Raw genomic sequence first — 22,705 nt, forward strand, 5'->3', positions numbered from 1 at the left:
AGTGATTGAGATAATCCTTGCACAATGTCTGGCACATAAACCCCCACTATTAGCCCTTTGTAGAAGTGAGATTCGGAGGAGCAGTAGCAGTGGAGAGGTTACAGCCTAAGACTGCGGTGGCTTTGATGTCAGTCCTGACTCTGTCCTTAACTGCCCAATGCACTTCACTTCCCCTGGCCTCGGTTGGCTCATCTGTAGAATGAGGGTTCTTTAAAATCCCTCCTGATCGTTGTCTCCTTTGCTATGCTCTTTCATTCCCTCAGAATCTGAAAAATACCTGTAAAGTCGACTGAAATTCGCCTTCTAAGAACTGAGGCTCTTGTGCAAATAAGTGAGAAAGCGCGTATGAAACGTTTGCCGGGCACAGGACCTGGGTCACGGTGAGTGCTCTGTAATTGCTAGCTGCATTTCCTAACACTGTTATTTTCCCCCACTAGAATATAAGCTCCCCGACAGCAGGAAGTCTGATGGTCCTCTTCGTTGCTGTGTCTCCAGCACCTGGACCGATGTTTGGCACATCTTGAACTGAACTGAAGTTTCCTTGCGAGCATAATAAATGAGTCACTAAGATCCCTTCCAGCCCTACAAACTATGAAGGCTCTTTTATCCCGCCCTTTCTCTCCCACCCAATCCCAAAGCCCTGGCCCGGGTCCGGACCCCAGAAAGTCCCTTTGGAACGCGAGCCTGGGCCCGCCTCCGTCGCAATGGCAGCGGCTCCGCCCATGTCCTGGAGATCCCGGGCTCTGATTGGCTGGAGCTCAGGCGCCGTCTCCTGATGGGCCGGCGGGCGCCATTGTGCGGCGCTGATCCCCTCAGAGGGTGCCGGCGCGGCTAGCGCCTTGGGTTCTCCCGCTCGCCTCTCGCTTTCCCGTCCCGGGAACCCGGCGGGTCCCGGACTCCAGTCCGTGCCGGTGCGGGCGCCGGCATGTGGCTGTGGGAGGAGCAGGGGGGCCTCCTGGCCCCCTTCTCCCTCCTGCTGCTACTGGTGCTGGTGGTGACGCGCAGCCCCTTCAATGCCTGCCTCCTCACCGGCAGCTTCTACCTCTTGCTGCGCTTCTTCAGCTTCGAGCCGGTGCCCTCCCGCCGGGCCCTGCAGGTGCTCAAGCCCCGGGGCCGCATCTCCGCCATCGCCCACCGCGGCGGCGGCCACGACGCGCCCGAGAACACCCTGGCGGCCATTCGGCAGGTGAGCCCCGCCGCCCCTCCCGGGGCTCGGCCTTTTGCTTGTCCTTCAGGAGGTTCCCCCAGTCCCCGCGGGATAGCTTTCCCGGTCCCCCCATTAGCCCAGTGGATGGCCTTTGATCGCCCCCGGTGTCTGGGAAATCTCCCGACTTCAGGTATTTATAGAATACTTCAGTGCATATTTATAGAGCGCCTGCCGCGTACCGGGCGCTGCGCACACCGCGTGCACCAGACAGGTAGGGGCTGTGCCTTCACCGAGCTTACGCCCGAGTGGGAAAGGCAGTCCCCAAACGGTGAGCCAGGAACCGAGACGAGACACTGTTAAGGATCTGCGACAAGTACAGTGAAGAAATAGTGAAATAGCATGAAGAATAACTGGTTTGGGGGAGGGGCTATACGTTATGCTATTGTAAATAGGGAAGTCCGGGAAATCCTCAGTGAAGAAGTGACATTTGAACCGAAACCGGGATTAGGAAAAGAAGCCAGCCCTGACAGCCGGGGGTAAAGCTTTTCCAGAAAAGGGAATAGGAAGTGCAAAAACCCCGAGGTGGGATTGATCTTGGAGTGTTCACGGAAGAGGCAGTAGGTGGTCTGACTTCAAGGGACAAAACAGAACCGGTGTTGGAATGAAATAGTAAATAACGGCCAGGTCATCTAAGGTCTAGGGCAGCAGTTGAGTTTATTTTAAATGGGTCATCCTTAACAGGAGCTGGGGCTTTGCTTGTACCCTAAATGACCTTAGTCATCTCCTTATCACCTCCCCACCCACCCAAACACAACCTGGCCGACTGGCTGGGCAGGGTTAATTTTTGCCTCACCTTTTCACAAGGTGCTACTTAGACTTTTGATCCCTCCCAGCTCCTGGCAGTCTCCTGATTTCATAATGTTGACAGCTTGCATAGTAAGAGAGCTTTTCAGTTGACTAGACTCTTTTGCATCTGTGGAAATACCTCTGATCATTTCATTTATTTGAGACATTATTTTAACACTGAATGGATGAGAAAACCAAGACACAAACACACACAGCTCCTTCCAGAATTCAGCTCCAAGTCCAATGTTCTTTGTCATCAATTAGAATATGTTCCAGGATGTAAAAACTTGGAATAACTGTACTTTCTTTGTCCAGCTAGAAACAGGACTGTGTAATGAGTGAGTTACTGAAGGCTCCAGACAGGATCCTGACGAGGGTATGGGCAAGCCTGGGGCATAAAATTTAAGGAGGTACTCATTCTCATGGTCCTACAAGTGTGGGGTTGGTGCCTAACAGTGTCTCCTTAAATTTTGCACCCAGAGCACCTCTCCTCACCCGCCTCCCAGCCCTGACTTCAGTTTCCCTTTTTGTAAAGTGGGAATAAGTTTGGAATCTACTTACTAGGTTGTGAGGCCTCAGTGAGATAATCTGCACAAAGTACTTATCCCATGGTAAGACCTCCATAGATAGAAACTATTTATGACAGGAATTGAAAGGTGGCTGGATTCTTTAAAATCACTTTAGTGTAAAGGTTAAAAAAAATTAAGTCTGAAGAAGAAAGGGCATTAGGAGAGCAACTTTTGAGTCAGTGGAAGGCACCCGAGTTTTTGGGTTTATAAATCAAGTTATACTTTTATTGTACTTCTCTCCCCTTGTTTCTTTGTGATGGAAAGGAGACAGTAAGGGTAACTTTTCTGGCTTTTGTTTAAAACATAAATCTAAATGCTCTTGCATAGTTTGTAACAAATGTTTCACAACAATGCAAGGTCTTGGTGGACCTTGCCTTAAAGCATAGCTCAGTGTTAATTGAGCACAGAATAGGAAGCGGACTTGGCCCAGTGGTTAGGGCATCCGTCTACCACATGGGAGGTCTGTAGTTCAAACCCTGGGCCTCCTTGACCCGTGTGGAGCTGGCCCATGCGCAGTGCTGATGCGCTCAAGGAGTGCCCTGCCACACCGGGGCCTCCCCCGCGGAGGGGAGCCCCACGGCGCAAGGAGTGCACCCCATAAGGAGAGCCGCCCAGCGGGAAAGAAAGTTCAGCCTGCCTAAGAATGGCGCCACACACACTGGAGAGCTGACACAATATAATGACGCAACAAAAAGAAACACAGATTCCCGTGCCAGTGACAACAACAGAAGCGGACAAAGAAGAAGATACAGCAAATAGACACAGAACAGACAACCAGAGCAGGGATAGCGGGGAGAGATAAATAAATGAATCTTTAAAAAAAAAATTGAACGCAGAAGGCACTCATAAGTATGTCTTACTGAATATAAATCATATTAAATGAATGAGGAAATATGGATGTGAAACACATACACATATTGCATTTCATAGCCCATTGTGTTGCAAGGGAAGTCCAGCTAAATTCCATTCATGCCTTGTACACTTTTGTTCAGCATGTTTTTAATATATATCATAATGATAAAAAACATTGTACTAAATCGATTCCTGGTCTTAAGAGGAAATGAGATGTGGTGATTCAGCATATTAGAATATAAGGTCATTATCAATGACCTTCATCCGTCACAGTATTTAGTGCTAAATTCAGCCTGTAGAAGACAAGGTTGAATTCTCCTTCTTGATTTCAAAAGAAATATAGTTTAATTCCATCAAGGGTTTTTTATTTTTTGTCCTGTTCTCTTTCTTTGCATGTTTGCAAGTCATTATTTATATTCCTAAGCATTATACTGTTTTTAAAAAAAAAATCAAGGAAGACTTTCTGACAGTGGTGGAATTTCCTGTAGATTAAAAACTAAATATAGAAGGAAAAACTTGACAGATATGAAATGAGTGTATCCCAAAAACAGGTATACTGTTATAAACAGTGGCAAAAGTTCATTCTCCATACAGTGACCAGAGTGCTGCTTGAAAAGTATAAATCAGATTATATGCCACCTTTATTTAAAACCCTCCAAGGATTTCCTATTGCAATTGGATAAAATCCAAAAGCCTTACCTTGTACCTTTCTCAAAACCCCTGCTCACTCTGCTCCAGCCACCCTGGATGTTTGTTAGGATACTTTAGGCTTCATGTAACAAAAAACATACCTTAAAATATCTGAAACCAGAAGGGAACTTACTGTCTCACATTACCAAGAGGTGTGTAAATGTGGAGGTTGTTCTCCAGGGTGGTTAACTCACCTGCTCAATTTGTGGTCAGCAACGTCCCAAGTTCTTTTGATGTATCTTCTCTGACATCTGCAGGATATTTTGCTAGCCCTCATTGATGCCATGAAGTCACCATTGCAACCCAAGCATCCCATTCTTACATATCAGCATCCAATCTCAAGAAAAGACTCCACTCCCTCTTCCTTGTGTTTGTCCCAGGTTCCCTCACCCCCTTCCCACTCACACACACACACACACACACACACACACACACACACACAGGGACTGGGAATAGGCCACTTACTCTGAGCACAGGAGCAAGCTGAATATTGGGGGCAAGAGCAGGCCTTTACCAACAGAAAAGAAGAAGGGGCCTAGATTAGGGTAGACAATCAACACTTTCTGCCACCTGGGTGGCTCATACCTACCTTGTGGCCTCACATTATACTTGATGTTTCTTCTATTTGGAATACTCTTTGCTCAAATATTTGCATGGCTGACACCCTTTCATCATTAAGGTCTCAAGTGAAATGTCCTATTTTCAGATAAGTCTTCTTCCCTGACTGCCTTATTTAGAGACCCCACCTGCCTTCACCTTCACATTACCCTCTATTTTCTACTTCAAAACATTTATTACTATCATAACTTCCATGTAAACATGTTTGTAATTTGTTTCTCCCCACTAAAATGTCAGATCCATGAAGCTAGATAAAGGTTTTTTGCTATTATCTAGTCACTGCCTAGCACAGTGCCTGATACAGATTAGGCATTCAGTAAATGTTTACTGGAAAGATTGTGGATTGTGATGTACAAATAGCCAAGCAGCACATGAGAAAAGATGAGGGAAATGCAGATCAAAACCACCATGAGACACTACTTCACACCTACTAGGATGGCTATAATAAAATAAAACAAGCAATAACAAGTGTTGATGAGGAAGTAGAGAAATTGGAGCCTTCATCCATAGCTGATGGAAAAACGGTCTGGCAGTTCCTTAAAAGATTAAATAGGGAGTTGCCATATGACCCAGCAATTCCACTCCTTGGTATATACCTAAACTAATTGGAAACATAGGTCCACACAACAACTTGTACATGAATGTTCATAACAGCATTATTCATAATAGCCAAAAAGTAGAAACAACCCAAATGTCCATCAGTTGATGAATGGATAAACAAAATGTGTTATAGCCATATAAATATTATCCAGCCATAAAAAGGAAAGAAGTATTACTGGTACATGCTATAACATGGATGAACTTTGAAAACATTTTGCCAAGTAAAAGAAGCCATTCACAAAACACTACATATTGTGTAGTTCCAGTAAAGAAATATTTAAAATAGAGCTGGGGGTGGGGGTAGGAGTTGGTGATTGGGAAGAAATGGGGAGTGGCTGCTAATAGGTATAGGGGTTTCATTTGGGGGTAATGAAAATGTTCTGCAATTGATTGTGGTGATGGTTACACAACTCTAAATATAATACTATTGAATTGTATACTTTAAATGGGTGACTTGAATAGTATATGAATTGTATCAATAAAGCTGAGAAGAAGAAAAAAAGGATTGTGATTCTGAATGTGGTCAAATTATAAAATCTCTGCTTATTCCATTCTGCCACTCTATTCTGGTAGTGTAATCTGTTTTTTATCATTTTAAACAAATTAAGTTCTTTCAATATGTTATGTTATAGGTAGAGATATTAAAAAGATACTTTTGGTGGCAGACTTGGCCCAGTGGTTAGGGCGCCCGTCTACCACATGGGAGGTCCGCGGTTCAACCCCCGGGCCTCCTTGACCCGTGTGCAGCTGGCCCATGCGCAGTGCTGATGCGCGCAAGGAGTGCCGTGCCACGCAGGGGTGTCCCCGGGTAGGGGAGCCCCACACGCAAGGAGTGCGCCCCGTAAGGGGAGCCACCCAGCGCGAAAGAAAGTGCAGCCTGCCCAGGAATGGCGCCGCACACACACGGAGAGCTGACACAACAAGATGACGCAATGAAAAGAAACACAGATTCCCGTGCCGCTGATGACAACAGAAGCGGACAAAGAAGACGCAGCAAATAGACACAGAGAACAGACAACCGGGGTGGGGGGTGGGGAGTGCGGGGGTGGGGAGGAGATAAATAAATTTAAAAAAATAAAAAGATACTTTTCACTGAAACATTTTTAAAATGTGAATTTGTTGAAGCAAATTCTTTTTAAATCAACTTTATTAAAGTATAGTTGATATACAGTAAAATCACGTTTTAAGTATACAGTGTGATGAGTTTTGGTTTATATACAGTATAGTAACCACCACCCCAATTAATTTCAATCAGCTAAGAAAGTTCCTGTGTCCCCCCTTTGGAGTCAAACTCCACTGCCACCTCTGCCCCAAGGCAACCTTTGACCTGATTTCTATATAATATACTACATTATTCTATTACTAAACTATTACTATAGTTTCAAGCAAACATTTTAAATAAAATAAAAATTTAATAAAACCACAGTAATTATATAAACTGGTTTATGTGAAATTTGTATGTTTAGAAGAAAAATACTCTTATGATAAGAAATTTCTCTAAATAAATGAAAAGATGAATATGAAGTATATACTAATATGTGAATTGGAATGGGGTTCATCTTTTTGCCTCTATAACTGAAATAACATAAAAGTATTGATAAAGAATAATGAATGCTACCTGGTTTAAGAAAGTCTGCAATAGTGAGTGGTTCTTTTATAGACTTTTTGTCTTTTGTTTTTGGCCTTAATAAACTACTCAGAAAAGAAAGATAAATGAACTACTCACTAGGTCTAGTATTCTTACTAAAATACAGGGTCTCACCATTGTTTGGTTTTATATTGTAGCCAAATGAAGATGACCCTAATGAATAAAAGTATAATTGAGCCTAATTATAGTACCAGCATCATGGAATAAGGATAATATTTGTGTTATAGTAAGAGAGATGCACTGTTTACTGAAAATGTGATTTTGTTACATTCTAAAATATATAACTCATGTTAACTTACCAGTATATTATTCTGTATTTAACTTAGAAAAGACATACCTTTTAAACTCTTGTCAGTATAGATATATCATTATAATTACTTTTTCACTAAGAAAAAAAGTGTTTTTCTAATTATAATACCTTATATCGAGTGCCAACTCTGAGCCAGGTGCCTGGCTTGGCAATTTACATATACTATATCTAAATCCTCACAACAACTCTTAAGAGCATTATAAAAGTATCATCTTAAAAATGATTAAACTGAGGCCGGAGTGTTTAAGTAACTCAATCTAGATGACACAACTAGTTAGCGATGGAGTGGGAATATACTCCATCCTACTATGATATTTGTGTGTGTGTTTATGTGTATCTATGTGGCAGGGGGTAGTCTTGATCATATAAGTGAAAATCAAACTTTGAAACATAAAAGAAAATATAGTTATGTATTTTTTTAATATGCAGGTAGGAAAGGATTTCTTTAACAAGGTAGAAAAATCTCAACCATAATATATACATGTATTACAAAGGACATAAGCAATGGCTCACATTAATTGCATGCTTACACTATTCTAACACATGCTGTATGTTGTTCAACTTATATAAGTATGTAGTAAATATATGAAAACATATGAGGGAATGATACACACCAACTTTAAGATAGTAGTTACCTCTTGGGAGGAAGGGAGAGGAATGAATGGAGAAATTTAGCCATATTTATATTGTTGATAGTCAGTAAAGTTGTATTATAGTAGCTAAGAGTGCAGCAGCCACCACATCCTGGCTGTGTGACCCAGGACAAGTTTCTCAATCTTTCTGTGTCTCAGTTTCCTCATCTGTACCACAGGATTGTGAAGATCAAATGAATTAATACTTAGAAAGCACTTAGAAAAGTACCTGGCAAATAGAAAAGGCTCAGTAAATAATAGTTACTACTACTTTTTTAGGGCAGAAAGAAATTAAAGCAAAAAATGGCAAAATGGTAGCATCTGTTATCTTCTGTACTATATAAAATCTGCATGTTGCAATAGACCATAATTTAAAAGTTTTAAAAATTTAAACCTTGACCATAATGAACATTTCACATCTTCACGATGATGAGGAGTCCAAGGAAGGAAACATTGGACAGTCTGTCTCAGAGGAGTAGGGCCCATAAAATGTAATGTTCAAGTTCTATTTTTTTAGAAAAATTCTCATACACCTTATCAGACTTACCAACTTATTGTCCAACAGCTAGTGCTGCCCACATAAACAAATTGTAAACCATCTCCTAGAAGTAGGTGTGATGTGTCTGCTCTACAGGGTGGCATTAAATCAACAAAAAAACAAACTCATTTGTTTATACCAAAGTAGTGAAATTTCTGACTAATCAACAAACACAAGGGAATCATCAGAGCTATTGCACCAAACAGGGTGTAGGCAAACAAGGGAATTTGTCTAAATATTTGTAAGCCATTAATGACCAACATAGTTAAAATAAAGAGAGAAAACTGAAGTTCCAGACATCTCCCTGTCTGCCTCTGTGAGGGAGGAAAGAGTGGAGAAATTGAAGTTTTTAGGGAATCTGTAATGTAGAAGTTGAAATAAGAGTCAAACCCATGAAAAACAAACTGGTTGGAATAGCTATTTGATGTGGGAAGGGAAAGCAGCTATCTCTTAGTCAACTGGATTAGTCTTCAGTGTTTAGACTGCAACATGACATGTGGCCATTTCACATTAATATTGTTTTTGTTAAGGCAGCTAAGAATGGAGCAACAGGTGTGGAGCTGGACATTGAGTTTACTTCTGACGGAATTCCTATCTTAATGCATGATAACACAGTAGACAGGACGACTGATGGAACTGGTCAGTTGTGTGATTTGACATTTGAACAAATTAGGAAACTTAATCCTGCAGCTAATCACAGGTTGAGGTAAGTGGCTTATTGTTCATTAATCATATTTTTCAGTTTTGGTTGGAGATCACAGATGAACACTGGCACTTTCTAATTACATTTTCTACTCCAGGAGAGACTCTTTTTGTTCAGTGTCTAACTATATACAGGTGCCAGGGGAAAAATGAGCAGGTACTAGGAAAACCAGAAATATGGCATGTATGTTTTTTAGTCTTTTCCTACCAAGGCCAAATGTGGCCTTAGAATTATTCTCAACACAATACTCTGTCTAGCCACTAGCATGACATTTACTTTGTGCTGTCATATAAATTATAAAATCATGGAGACAACGCAATTGCAAAGGCTTATTTATTTATTTATCAATCTTCTTGCCTTTAGGCACACCAACAAACAAATTATGCATTCTTTAAAGTAATTTAAGTAAAAATTACCTTTTAACCTAGCCCTTTTAACTCCTCAGATCCTTATAACAAATTTCTGAGGTACCAAAGAATGCCAGGAGAAGTTGTCCTAGAAATCCTCTCAAGTAACACTAGTGGAACTTTCTGCAGTGACAGAAGTGTTCTCTATCCACATGGGTCTGTGCCTACCAAGCTCTTGAAATGTGGCTAGTGCAACTGGTCAACTGAAATTTTATCTCATTTAAATGTAAATTAAAATTTAAATAGCCATACGCAGCTACCTCATTGGACGATATAAATCTAGATCAACACTGCTTTTAGATATAATCTTAGAAAAAGTAATTGACCTACACAAGGGCACAGAGAAGTTCATAGAGAAGCCAGGACTAGAATATTAATATCCCAAATTCTAGCCCAAAGAAACTTCTACCATACCATGCTGTTTCTGATTGCCCCCAATGTTTCTGAACTTGTAAGAATAAAAGTTCTCTGAAATGTCTAATTTATTCTCCTTGTAGAGTTTAAACCAGTAGCTTCCAAAGTATATACATCAGAGCTAGTCCTATAAGTTGTTCTACAAGAACAGTGTTCTAGATCAAGTTTGGGGAACACAAGACCCTGGGCGTCCCTCTTGGGGATAAACAATACATATCAATAAATTCTTACTTTTGTTTAACTTAGGGTTTTTTAAACTCACATGACCACAGTATCCACACTCCCCCAACACATCCTTCCCTTCCTTTCTCCCCCTCCCTGTAACAGCTATAAACATCTTTGAAGTTGGTATACTGAATAAATATGCTTCAGCAAGTGGTTATTTAAATCCCTCTCCTCTTGCTATACTGAAAACTATACTCACTGTTACTCTCATAATAGCAATTTTCTGAACAATATCAGTACTCCTTGAGCACACTCAATCCAGTGATTACTTTATGATCCTCCCAAAAAGATGATTCAGACTTCATTTTCTTAGGATCCAAAAGAAAGTAAAGCCAGCCAAAGGAAACCCTAGTGTAGACTGGAAAGAATATTGATAACACTTAGACTTAGAAGTCTAAGTCCAAGCTGCTGGTATTTGTCTTTACTGTCATCCTTGCTCTACTGGATGCAAGGGAAAGGCTAGTTTTAATAAATTATGGTATTACAGCTAAGAAGAAGTCGGATTCAAAGTCAGTACTCGGTGAAAAATGCTTAGGGTCACTCTCACCCTAAAAATCCTATAAGAAGGTACCATATCAGAGTAGGTATACCATCTTAACCCCAACACAATTAGTCTTTGCTCCAAAAATTGGAACAAATGCAATTGAACACCAAATAAAGTAATTGGCTTGTGTTTAGAGACCATGTGGTAGGGAAAAATAGGCATTTTCTCTACAGCTGTGCTCAGTGTAGTGAGATGCTCATCCTGAGAGGGGACATGGAAACTAAAACTGGCCAAGGGAACAGCAAATTCAGGTTACCCCATCTCTCAGTCTCTGGGAACTGGCATTGAATTGAATGGCTTGCAGTCACCTGTACCATTTAAACGATCTTATCCTTTTTTAAAAACCCAAGAAATTAGGATTGGATTAGCATAAATTAAATCAGGTATAATGAAATTTCACTGTGAGAAAAACTGTGCATCAGTCACTTAATCTTCATTTTCTTTATTAGAAAATTTTGTTTTAGAAAAGTATTCATTTTAAACAGTTGCACTTAAATATACAACAATAAAACTGGCAGATTTGTGTATTTCCAGCGATTTCTCTTGCACAGGGTTCTATTAAGGCAACTATAATCCTAAAATAAATCTGTGAGGTCTCCAAAGTTGGCATATACTCTGTCCTTTGGGAGAATATAGTTAGTCATTATGTTATTAATAAAATGGAAATTCAGAGCTTTTCTAAAAATTAACTGACTTTTGTTTTTATTGCTGATATTTGGTCAAGAGTATCTGTAATTTGGTTCAAAACTATTGTAATTATCTCGGACTTCAGTGTGGTTGAAGAAAGGAAGTTGGGAAAAGCACTCCTTCCTTTTAATTGGGAGACATTTACAAAATGTCTGCTCCACTAAATTTCTATCTTTTTCTCTTTTTCCTACAATCTGCTACTTTTCCCTCTCTTATAGGTATGATTTCCCTGATGAAAAGATCCCCACCCTGAGGGAAGCCGTTGTAGAGTGCCTAAACCATAACCTCACAATCTTCTTTGATGTCAAAGGCCATGCAAATATGGTACAGTTTATACCATGGACTTCACTTTTTAAAAAGACATCTTATTTCATTGTTAATCATTTCCAAAATTAACCATATATTTTATTATTTATTCTTTTTTCTTAAACTATTTTTACAAATTACAATATGTTTGCTTAACGGAAGTATGCAATGCAAAATGGTACATCTTTAAGGAAACAATAAATTATGGAATTGAACCTTTTAACAACTCTTGATGTTCTACAACCAGCACAAAAGGGAAGAGTCAGATTTCTTTTATTTCATAAATCATTTACAAAAGATGTTAAATGGACAATAAAGAGACACCTCTGGAACAACCACTCAAGTGACCTCATAAATAGGGATTCAGGAGTCGGACACAAAATTATTTGCATATGGCTGATAAGGGTCTTAGATGGACAACTATGGACTGCATTTAAAGAAAATTCCTGTAATCTAAAGCTTCTGAGAGCTAACAGGATTATCTTTACATAAATTCATCCATTATAATGGATTTCTGGTAGAGTTTTGCTATTTTATGATTTGAGTAATATTTTCATCAGAAAATTACTGTATTTTCTTTGAATGTATGACATTCCTAAATAAGATTTTGCTTAAATTTTAGAACATATACTTTTACCTATAACATTATTGCAATAGAAGTCAATGGGAAGATAGGTACAGATTACATTTGTTCTCCTATAAACAGTTTATCAAGTATAAATACTTTCCCCCTAATTAGACAACTTGGTTATTTTTTTTCCCTAGCAATAGTTATAATCAGTAATGGCCACCTACTGGTTGAGAATTCTGATGATGTCTTTTTTTTTTTTTTTCATTAATCCCAGGATATAGTTGAAGCCAGTTGCTATTAAAACCTGAAATGTGAGCTTAAGGCTATACTCTAATTTTAGTATAGTAAACTCCCAGGTTTTTAAGAAAGAGGAGACTGGTTGGTACTATAGTTAATTTACTACTCTGGTAAACTGATAGTTGTATGCTAGTCAGGATTTCCAATCAGTCTGCATCAGAAACATCTGGAGTACCTATTAAAGATAGATTCCTGGGCCACACCACCTTGAGAAGGGATTCTTAAAGTGTCTAAGATGGGGCCAAAAGAGCATGCATTTTAATGAGCACCTGTGGGAGTTGTTGATGTGGCCCATGTTTGGGATTCTATATTTCATTCAAGGCATTCAATTTCATGCTTATCTCTTAGAATAAGCAAAGAATAAAAACAAAAACAAAAGTCCATCCAGTTATTTGCAATTTCTCTTTGTGTGTTCACAGATGTTTGGCCATGATGAGGTAGAGCATAGGGATCCAGTTCTACCAAGATGTGGTACTAGTGTTGGGAATAGATAGGAGCTAGCACAGCACAGTAGCCAAAATCAAGGGCTTTGCAGTGCAACAAACCTGGATTAAGCTATGTCACTTACTACAATGTAACTTTAACTTAATAAACCTCAGTTTCCTTATGAGCAAAACGGGAATAAGAAAAGAAACTACCCATAGGGTTGCTATAAGAAATAATATACTAATTATATAAGAAGAAGAAGAAACTTTCACACAGTGTTTGTTTTAATTCAATAAATGTTTTAAGGACACAAATAACAACAACAAAAAACCTTTATATAAACATATATCTTTAAGGGTCTTCCATTAAAAAGAGATAAATTTGATATCCCAAATCCTATCTAAATGACTAATGCTTGCTTAATATAATTACCAAAAAAAATGTAATGTTCTATAGGGCCAAAGTCTGGGCAGCATTCAGTCAAACAGCAAGAAAGTAACTTGGCTCTATAGCTAGCACTTAGTTACATTAGTAACTTGGTAATCTCTATGTTATTCTTTTTCACTTATTTATTTTTATTTGAATGCATTTTGTTGCCTAGAAAACTAGCAGTATTTCAAACAAGAAACATTGTATTCCACACAATATCTGGCGGACTCTTGTTATTAGCTGCTCATGATGCCAGATGTGTCAATTCACTAGGGGTTGCATAAAGTTGATATTTTAATTCTCTCATTTTTTTTTCCATTTAGTAGCTGGACTGTTTCTATGAAAAGGAACTTCCACTCATTTGGAAAGAGTTGGGAGACTTTTCCAGCTGCCCTCCCCGCTTGTCCCATTGTTTCTCCCTCCATGATGGTGGATGGATATTGTATCCTCCCAGGCCCCTGGACTGAGAAAAGCTCCCCTCTGTAGTTCCTGGGCTGGTCGGCTCATCCTTCACATAGGAAAGGCAGAAGAGTGGTAGAGTTGTGGGTATAAAAGGACTTTTCCTAGTGATTCAACTGATGTATAAGGAAAGGATTTTTAAATTTTGCTTCCAGCCTTCACTTGCCTGCAGTCTTCCACACTTCCTAAAAGGGGTGGGTCTCTCAAAAAGACAGTAAAGCAGCAGTACCCCAGCTTCTTACCTGTCTGCTGCCAGTGTGTTTATAATGTATCCCAATGAATAATGGAGTCTACCAATTAATCTTTCAACATTTCCATATAATTCTGATTTAGTCAAGAGGGTTGTATTTACTATATAATAGTTAATGGTTAGGACTGTCACACTTTAATAGATGAATCTCTTTTACAGGCTACTGATGTGCTAAAGAAAATTTATATGGAGTTTCCTCAACTATACAATAATAGTATCGTCTGCTCTTTCTTGCCCGAAGTTATCTATAAGGTAAAATTCAAGATTTCTATTGTATATAAAGTGATGTTAGTTGGCGGTAATTACAACAATGGGCTGAGGAAGCCTAAGATTGAATGCTTGTTAAGCTGCACTGAATCACCATCAGAGTTAAGAAGCTTCATTTTGCTATTAAGAGAAATTTGGGAAAGGGAATATGCTGGTATCCTATTTTGAAATACCATGATCCCTCTAGAGCCACTTTCTTATGTTACCTATAAGCTTATTCAGATTACTTTGGTAAACTTTATCAGAACAGAACAGTATTATGTAATCCTACTTCTAAGTAACAGCAGAACATACATTCTTTAAAAAAAAACAAAAACCCTTTATTCTGGAAAAATGGAAAGTTTAAAGGTAGAGTAGTATAATGAGCTCCCCTTACTCATCCCCAGCTTCTTTTATCCATGATCCCCATTATCCTCCCCAGTATTTTTTTAATAAATTACCAGATGTCATTTAATCCCTATAAATTGTATTGTCTTTAAAGAGATTCTTAAAAAAATTTAAAAAAACACAATACCAGTTTTACATCTAAAACTACTAACAGTAAGTTCTTAATAGCATCAAATACCAGATTTTTTGTAAATAAGTGGTTAGAGTTAGACACAATCATATTAGATTTGGTTATTTTAGCAAGATAATTTTATCAGTGGGGGTGTTTTTCCATCTGGAGGCACATAACAAGTGGAATTTTTGTTGTTGTCATGTTAGCTGCTATTGATGCTCAGTGGTCAGCTCTGTCAGTTTACTGGGAGAGGTTTCTAAATGTTGATATCTTAATTCTGTCATTTCTTCCTGTTTTAGATAGAATACTTCTGTAAAAAGAAACTTCTCCTCACCTATTTGGTCACCCAGGAGACAGGATAAAAGCTTTATTTACCAGTTTCTAAAATAAGGAGATGGTTCTATAGTATTCTTCAACAGTGACCAATAGAGCATACATTTAAAATTTTTACATTAAGGATGAAGCCTATCTTATATCTTATAAAAGTATAAGCTGTTATTGAGATTAATCAAGTCCTGGGGATTCCAGACATTTGGAAGAGGATTTGCCAAAATTACTTGACCATAGAGCCCTTTAAAATGTAAGGTAGGGAAGCAGACTTAGCTCATCTGATAAGAGTGTCTGCCTACCATATGGAGGGTCCAGGGTTCAATCTCCAGGGCCTCCTGACCTGTGTGGTAAGCTGGCCCATGCACAGTGCTGCCGTGTGTAAAGAGTGCCATTCCACACAGGGGTGCCCCCGTATAGGGGTGCCCCACATGCAAGGAATGCACCCTGCAACAAGAGCTGCCCTGCATGAAGAAAGCACAGCTCGCCCAGGAATGGCACCACACACAGAGACCTAACGTGGCAAGATGACACAACAAAAAAGAGACAGATTCCCAGTGCTGCCTAATAAAGCAAGTGGACACAGAACACACAGCAAATGGACAAAGAGAGCAGACAATGGGGGGGGAGGGGGTGTGGAATAAAGAAAATAAATCTTTTAAAAAAATAAAATGTAAGGTATTTTCTCCAGAGGGGCATAGAGCTAGCCCAGCACACAGTGAAGGAAGTCCATTCATGTTTCTCCTTTTGCCCTCTCCGTGTTGCCTGTCCCCAGTTTTCTCCCTTTCCCATTCTCTCATCACACATCCCTCTCTTTCCTCACTTCACATCCTCCTTACTCTACTTCCCCACACCCTCCCACTCTACCCCAGCCTCCCTTTTGCTCTGGAAAGGATCAAAGCTAATGATTCCATCTTGAAATGAGCATGATTACATTCTCATTGAGTTCTAATTATTTAAATAGATACCCAGTTAATTTATTCTGACATTGTTAAAATCTGACCCCAAGATTGTAATATCCCTTAATTTAAAGATGGGATTGCAGTTCTTTTAAGATTATGGAGGAAATGTTCTTACTATTATATTAAACACTTTAGATCCATCACATTCTTTTCTCAAAGGGTTTATGATAGAGTACTTGTTTAGTAGACATGGGGGCAGGGCACCAACAATGACCACCACTTCAGAATGAGCTCACTGGCTAAATCTAAAAAACAAATGAGAAGTATTGGACTTAAGATATGATAATTATTTTATCTTCCAAAATTCCTTTTCAGATGAGACAAGCAGATCAAAATGTTATAACAGCTTTAACTCACAGACCTTGGAGCCTTAGCCACACAGGAGATGGAAAACCACGCTATGATCGTTTCTGGAAGCAGTTCCTATTTGTGATAATGGACATTTTGCTTGATTGGAGCCTTCATAATATCTTGTGGTACCTGTGTGGAATTTCAGCTTTCCTCATGCAAAAGGATTTTGTATCCCCGTAAGTTAGGAGGCTATTTTGTTTATCTTCTCCCAACATACTTCTTGAATGCTCTTTTTGGAAAGGATTAACTGAGCAGACAGAATAGATTGATTTCAATCTGCAAAGCTCACTACCCTTTATTAAGCTGATATGCCATTAAATTCTTGTTTTTTTTTTTAAAAAAAGATTCATTTCTATCCCCTTCCCCCTTGCCCCAGTTGTCTGCTCTCTTCTTTGTCCACTTCTGTTGTTGTCAGCAGCACGGGAATCTATGTTTCTTTTTGTTGTGTCATCTTGTGTCAGCTCTCCGTGTGTGTGGCGCCATTCCTGGGAAGGCTGCACTTTCTTTTGCACTGGGCGGCTCTCCTTACGGGGCACACTCCTTGTACGTGGGGCTCCCCTATGCGGGGGACACCCCTGTGTAGCACGGCACTCCTTGCGCGCATCAGCACTGCGCATGGGCCAGCTCCACACGGGTCAAGGAGGCCCGGGATTTGAACCACAGACCTCCCATGTGGTAGACGGACGCCCTAACCACTGGGCCAAGTCCACTTCCCCCATTAAATTCTTAAGAGGGAAAACTTCAGGCATATTTCATGTTTTCCAAATCGGGTTGATCAGATATTCTTGTTAATAGTGTTTTGTAAAGAAAAAGTTAATATTCTAACCTATTGTGAGCACAGGATTAAATTTCTTGTGATTGGCTCCCTTTGAAAACCAAGACAACGTCCAGGGCATAACCACAGTGAAGACATCCCATGGGCACCATGTCCTTATCCCTTCCATCTTTCCTCCTGTTCCCGCATACATCGCAGGTTCTGTTCCATCATTTCCAAGAAACTTTCCATTCCCTAACCTGTTAGCAATCTCTGAATTTTTCCTGTTGACCATTTTATATCTGTGCATTTCAGGATTATCTGCTTAATAATCCATCAGAGTTGCAAGTTTCCTAGAATTTTAGTCATGTGTACATTTATTCAATAAATACATCAAGTGCCTACAGTATTGCAAGGTCCTGTGTGAAGAAACAAAGCCATGGTTTCGGTCCTCATGGCATTTGCAGTTGAGTGGAAGAGAGATTTTAATCAAATAAAAACCCAATAAATATGTAATTACAGATGAGATCCAGCCTCTGAGGAGAGAAGTGTACTCCTATGCATATACTAGGTCACTTGACCTGGTCAGAACAGTCAGGAAAGGCATCCTGGGATGTGACAATTGAGCTCCAATCTGAAGGGGGAGTAGGTATTAGGTGTGATAGAGGAGGGGTGACATCCTGGGCAGAGGAAGATACATGTTCAAAAAGTTGTGGCAGGAAGGAGCATGATTCGTTCATGGAACTGAGGAAAACAATAATTTTCAGTACAGAAAAGAACAGGAACATGTGGTATGAGAGGAGGCCAAAGAGACAGGTACAGGCAAGCCGGGCAGGTTCTCAGTGGCATTGTAAAGGATTTTTTTTGTGTGTGTGTGCTTTAGCGAGCTTCCAGAGTGTTTTGAGCTGGGGCAAAGGGGAGGTTCATGGCATGATCAGCTGGGTTTGTGAATGCTTCCTCAATTGCAGTGCAGAGGCCAAATAGGAGGCTATTTCTGGACACTACTATTTTTAGACACTACTAAGTGAATACCAGTACATATCCCTGGGGCAACTGGGCATTAGTCTGATGAGACTGGCTTTTCCCTTTTTCTCTAGGGCCTACTTGAAGAAGTGGTCAGCTAAAGGAATTCAGGTTGTTGGTTGGACTGTCAACACCTTTGATGAAAAAAGTTACTACGAATCCCATCTTGGCTCCAGCTATATCACTGACAGCATGTTGGAAGACTGTACAGCTCATTTCTAGACTCTTGCCCTACGAAGGAAACATGGGCTCAGAAACTGCCTGCTGGTCTCATGCAGGGATATCCAAGTAACCTGTGTGCTAGCCCAAGTCCCGGAGGATCAGGTGGCTCTCACAGCTAAACCCAGTCCCTGGAATGCCTGAGTTCAATACCTTTGCTCTTGGAAAATCTGGGTCTGAGAAAAGGCACAACAGCTCCTGCCCCAGCCTAGCTGAGATACACACCGAGACCCAGTGAGGATAAGCACAGATGAAATTTGTGAATATGAGGATACAAATGCAAATGCATGGGAAATGCATGATTGCTGAGTTGACATTTTAAAGCTTGCCACTCTTACACAAAATATTTATTTTAAATAATTTGTATTCCGCTCCATTAACAATGTACTGTAGACTTCAAACTTGACCATATTAATAAAATCATTAAAAGGAGCACTAAGGGAAAACTGAGTAGCTAGCCTCATATCTAAGGCATAAGGCATTTGGGGAAGCCAACTGCGTGGTCCACTGAACAGGGGCAGCAGCCTGATGAAGGTCTTAGTGTCCAGCAACCAGAGTGCTAGGGCAGTCTTAAAATGAATCTGAGGAGAGTATGTATGGCATCTTAAATAACAGCTGCAAACCACCAGGTAACACAGTTGCACTTTTTTAGGCTTACTAGGATGATCTCCCAAGGTTGATCATAGAATATCTAGGTTTACCTCTTCATTTTACAGATTAGGAAACAAGACCTGTGGAAGGGAAAGGCCTGGCTCAAAACTCACACAGCTGATGATATAGCAGAGCCTGATATCACGAGCATTAAAACTTCTTGCCAGCAACTGTACAAGTGTTTACCATGCCTTGTCTTATTTAACCCTTACATAAATCTTATGGAGGAGTTGTCATCTTCTTCTTACTGATAAGGAAACTGAGGAGCTGCCAAGTTAAAGTCGCTTACCCAAGGTTTCAGAGTCCATAGTGGAAGTGGGATTTGAAGCCAGGTCTGCCTAACTCCAGAGCTCCTGCTCTTCACTGCTCAGTGTCTGCCTTTACCATGTAGAACCCTTTATTCCCCTCTCGCCCTTTCCCACAACCAAAGTAACAATATTTACATGAAATTGAGTATTTTAAAAATTGCAAAGCTGCCCCTCTCTTGTTGACCCCTCTCTCGCTGACCCCTCTCCCAACTTTCATCCCCATCTGTGGCCTTTATCACCTCCTCCCATGAATCACCAGCCTTGCAGAGCAGCCAGGCGGAGTGTGCGTTGAAAGGCCACCAGCCCATGTGGCTGGATGGAAGGGAGAGGCAAACTGAGTTTTGCGACAACTGGTATTGTCAGGAATGTGGTAGACGGAGCTTGGGACATTTTCAATCAACAGAGAAATTTTCCTAAATTCTAAAAGTAACAATAGGACAAAGATTGATCTAACAAATGGAAAATATTTAAAATGCTTTTACTTCCATGCCATGTCACGACTAGAAGACTAGAGTAACAAGAGGGAGGAGGGAGTGACCAAAAAAAAGGGGATCTGAGAAATCTGGAATAGAGAAAAGTAGAGAAAAAAAGAAAACAAGCAGAGAATATTCCACCAGGTTATCTTTAGCAGTGGCCTTGAGAAAAGCATCACCTCAATATTATCCTTTGAAATAGTAATTAAACTGGCCACTGTGGCTAACTCAAATGCCTACAGGGGCCAGGCTGTTTACTTATAGAGGAAAGCTGGCAGAGGGCAGGTCTGGCCTTACAGGTGCTTCTACCCAGCTCGCTGGCCAGGTCCTGTTTTTCAAGAGAAGCCTGAAATGGAGGTTTTCAAAATATGAAAACTTGAGATTTAGTTGCATACTGGCAACTCATTTCAAAACACTGTGAAAACACAGCTGGGGGCTGACTTTAGCCCTCAGTGTACCTTCCAGATAGGAATTCTCTAAGGGGAGTGTGAAGTCCACTGTCTCTTGACCCCTGTCCCAAATCCATTTGTCCTTGACACAGCCAGGCCCAATTAAGGATTTAGGTCCTATGCTTAGGTGACCTGGGCCTTGGATGAAGAAAGATGTATGTACCATTAAGTACTTCTTTGAGAGGCTTTGGAGAGGGTTTGAAAACAAGACTTGAGATCAGAGAAAGCTAACTCTGAATTCCTGGTCAGCAATTTACTGACTATTACCTTGGACAAGTTAATTTATCTGAAAATTAGGGGTGATATTAGTCTCCACCTCATAAGGTGGTTGTGATTAAGCAAGAGTGTAGATAAAATGCTTGTTAATTAACATTTATTGACTACCTACCATGTACCAGGCACTGTTTCCAATGCTTTACATGTGTTTGCTTTGCAACACCACTACAAGGTCGGTTTTATGGTTCAGGAAACTGAAGGACAGGGAAATTAAATAACTGGCCTAGAATCACACAACAGTGATAAGGATTCGGACCTTCAGTGATCTCATTCCAGTGTTCACACTCTTAACCCCTGCTTACCACCATGTCTGGCACCTAGTAAGCCCTAATGATTAACATCTTAATTGTTCTCAGCACCCTTTACAGTGCCTGCCACTTCCTTGAGGAAACTGGAGAGACAGACACAGAGTGAGATGAAAAGTTGGGGCTCAGGAGAAATGATACAGGATTTGACAGCATCAAAGGGCCAAAGTCCCAATCAATTAGTATTCTTTCCAGGAAAACAAATATAGGTTGAATTCACACCCTCTGCTGTTCTTTGGACTGCCCCTCTGTTCCTCAGGGTGTCAGAGATACATAACATCAAAAGGCAGCCTCAAACAGCTTAAGGAACCCACCACCTCCTGGATCATACAATATGCTTTCTTTTACTTGGGAGCTTGGTGTTTCAATAAAACTTGTTTCGATTAGAATTTGGCAAGACTGAAATACTCTTTGTTTTTATCAGATGCAAATTTCTCCATCAAATTACACATGACTGTTTCATAGGGTGGAAAGGAATAAGAGCTGCCACAGGTCGGCCAACTATAGCTTTGAGGCCAAGGAAGGGTATGAATTAATGAAGTGTTCCAAATAACCACTCGAACCCTCTTGGCATGGAATGATGGTCCCTGTAGGGTAAAGTTAGGTGATAGCTTTGATCAAAAATGCTAAAGATTAATGTGTTCTATCACCAAGTTTTCAATTACACTCCAAAGCTCAGCAGAACACGCAGTGTCAAGAGGATGTAGGGTAGCCGCTAGGTGCAGTGGTTCTCAAGGATGCTGTCCTTTGACATTTATTCAGCATCAGCATTATGGGAATTTGTTAGAAAGGCAAATTCTCAGACCCCACCCAGAGCTACTGAATCAGAGCCTCTAGAAGAGAGGCCCAGCAGTCTGTGTTTTAACAAGACTTCTGGGGAAGCGGATTTGGCTCAACTGATAGAGCGTCCGCCTACCATATGGGAGGTCTAGGGTTCAAACCCAGGGCCTTCTGACCCATGTGGTGAGCTGGCCCACGTGCAGTGCTGATGTGCACAAGGAGTACCGTGCCATGCAAGGGTGTCCCCTGCATAGGGGAGCCCCATGCGCAAGGAGTGCGCCCTGCAAGGAGAGCCACCCAGCACGAGAAAAGTGCAGCCTGCCCAGGAGTGGCACTGCACACACAGCTGACATGGCAAGATGACGCAACAAAAAGAGACAGATTCCCGGTGCCACTGACAAGAATGCAAGCAGACACAGAAGAACACACAGCAAATGGACACAGAGAGTAGACAATGGGGTAGGAGGGAGAGAAATAAATAACAAATCTTTAAAACAAAAAGTCCTTCTGGGTAGTTCCAGTGCACGCTCAGGTCCAAGAAACACTGAACAAGAGGGTCAGCCAGGCCTCTAGAAAACCCAGTCCTCGCTTTTGCCACTCTCTAGTTCTAAGACCGTGGACAAATCACTTGACCTGTTGGTACCTAAGTTTTCATCCTCGGTCATAATATTTGCCCTCATTGTTGTAAAGCAATATGGTTAGGAGATAAAATGAGAAAGATGGAAGTGCTTTGAGAAAAAAATGTCAGCAGTGCAATACCATGGCTCTGAGGACAAAATGATAAACTGTGGAGGTGCTTTAACACTGTCCTCAATGTCGGTCACACACCCACAGTAGAGGCACCCCCTGGACACTTGTTAGAAAAGAAAACTCCAGGCCCCACCCCAGACTTC

At 40.7% G+C, this 22,705-nt stretch overlaps 1 protein-coding gene across 1 annotated transcript; it reads left to right on the forward strand.

Moving 5' to 3' along the window:
* The first annotated feature begins 760 nt into the window (after positions 1-760).
* GDE1 (glycerophosphodiester phosphodiesterase 1) lies at positions 761-21,421 on the forward strand. Its single transcript, XM_004450411.3, has 6 exons — positions 761-1,186; positions 8,981-9,156; positions 11,649-11,754; positions 14,328-14,420; positions 16,539-16,750; positions 18,426-21,421. The coding sequence occupies exons 1-6, from the start codon at positions 926-928 to the stop codon at positions 18,571-18,573; spliced, it is 996 nt and encodes a 331-aa protein (XP_004450468.1). The 5' UTR covers positions 761-925; the 3' UTR covers positions 18,574-21,421.
* The last annotated feature ends 1,284 nt before the right edge of the window (positions 21,422-22,705 follow it).

This window comes from Dasypus novemcinctus, chromosome 23, assembly GCF_030445035.2.
Source record: "Dasypus novemcinctus isolate mDasNov1 chromosome 23, mDasNov1.1.hap2, whole genome shotgun sequence".
NCBI classification, from domain to species: domain Eukaryota; kingdom Metazoa; phylum Chordata; class Mammalia; order Cingulata; family Dasypodidae; genus Dasypus; species Dasypus novemcinctus.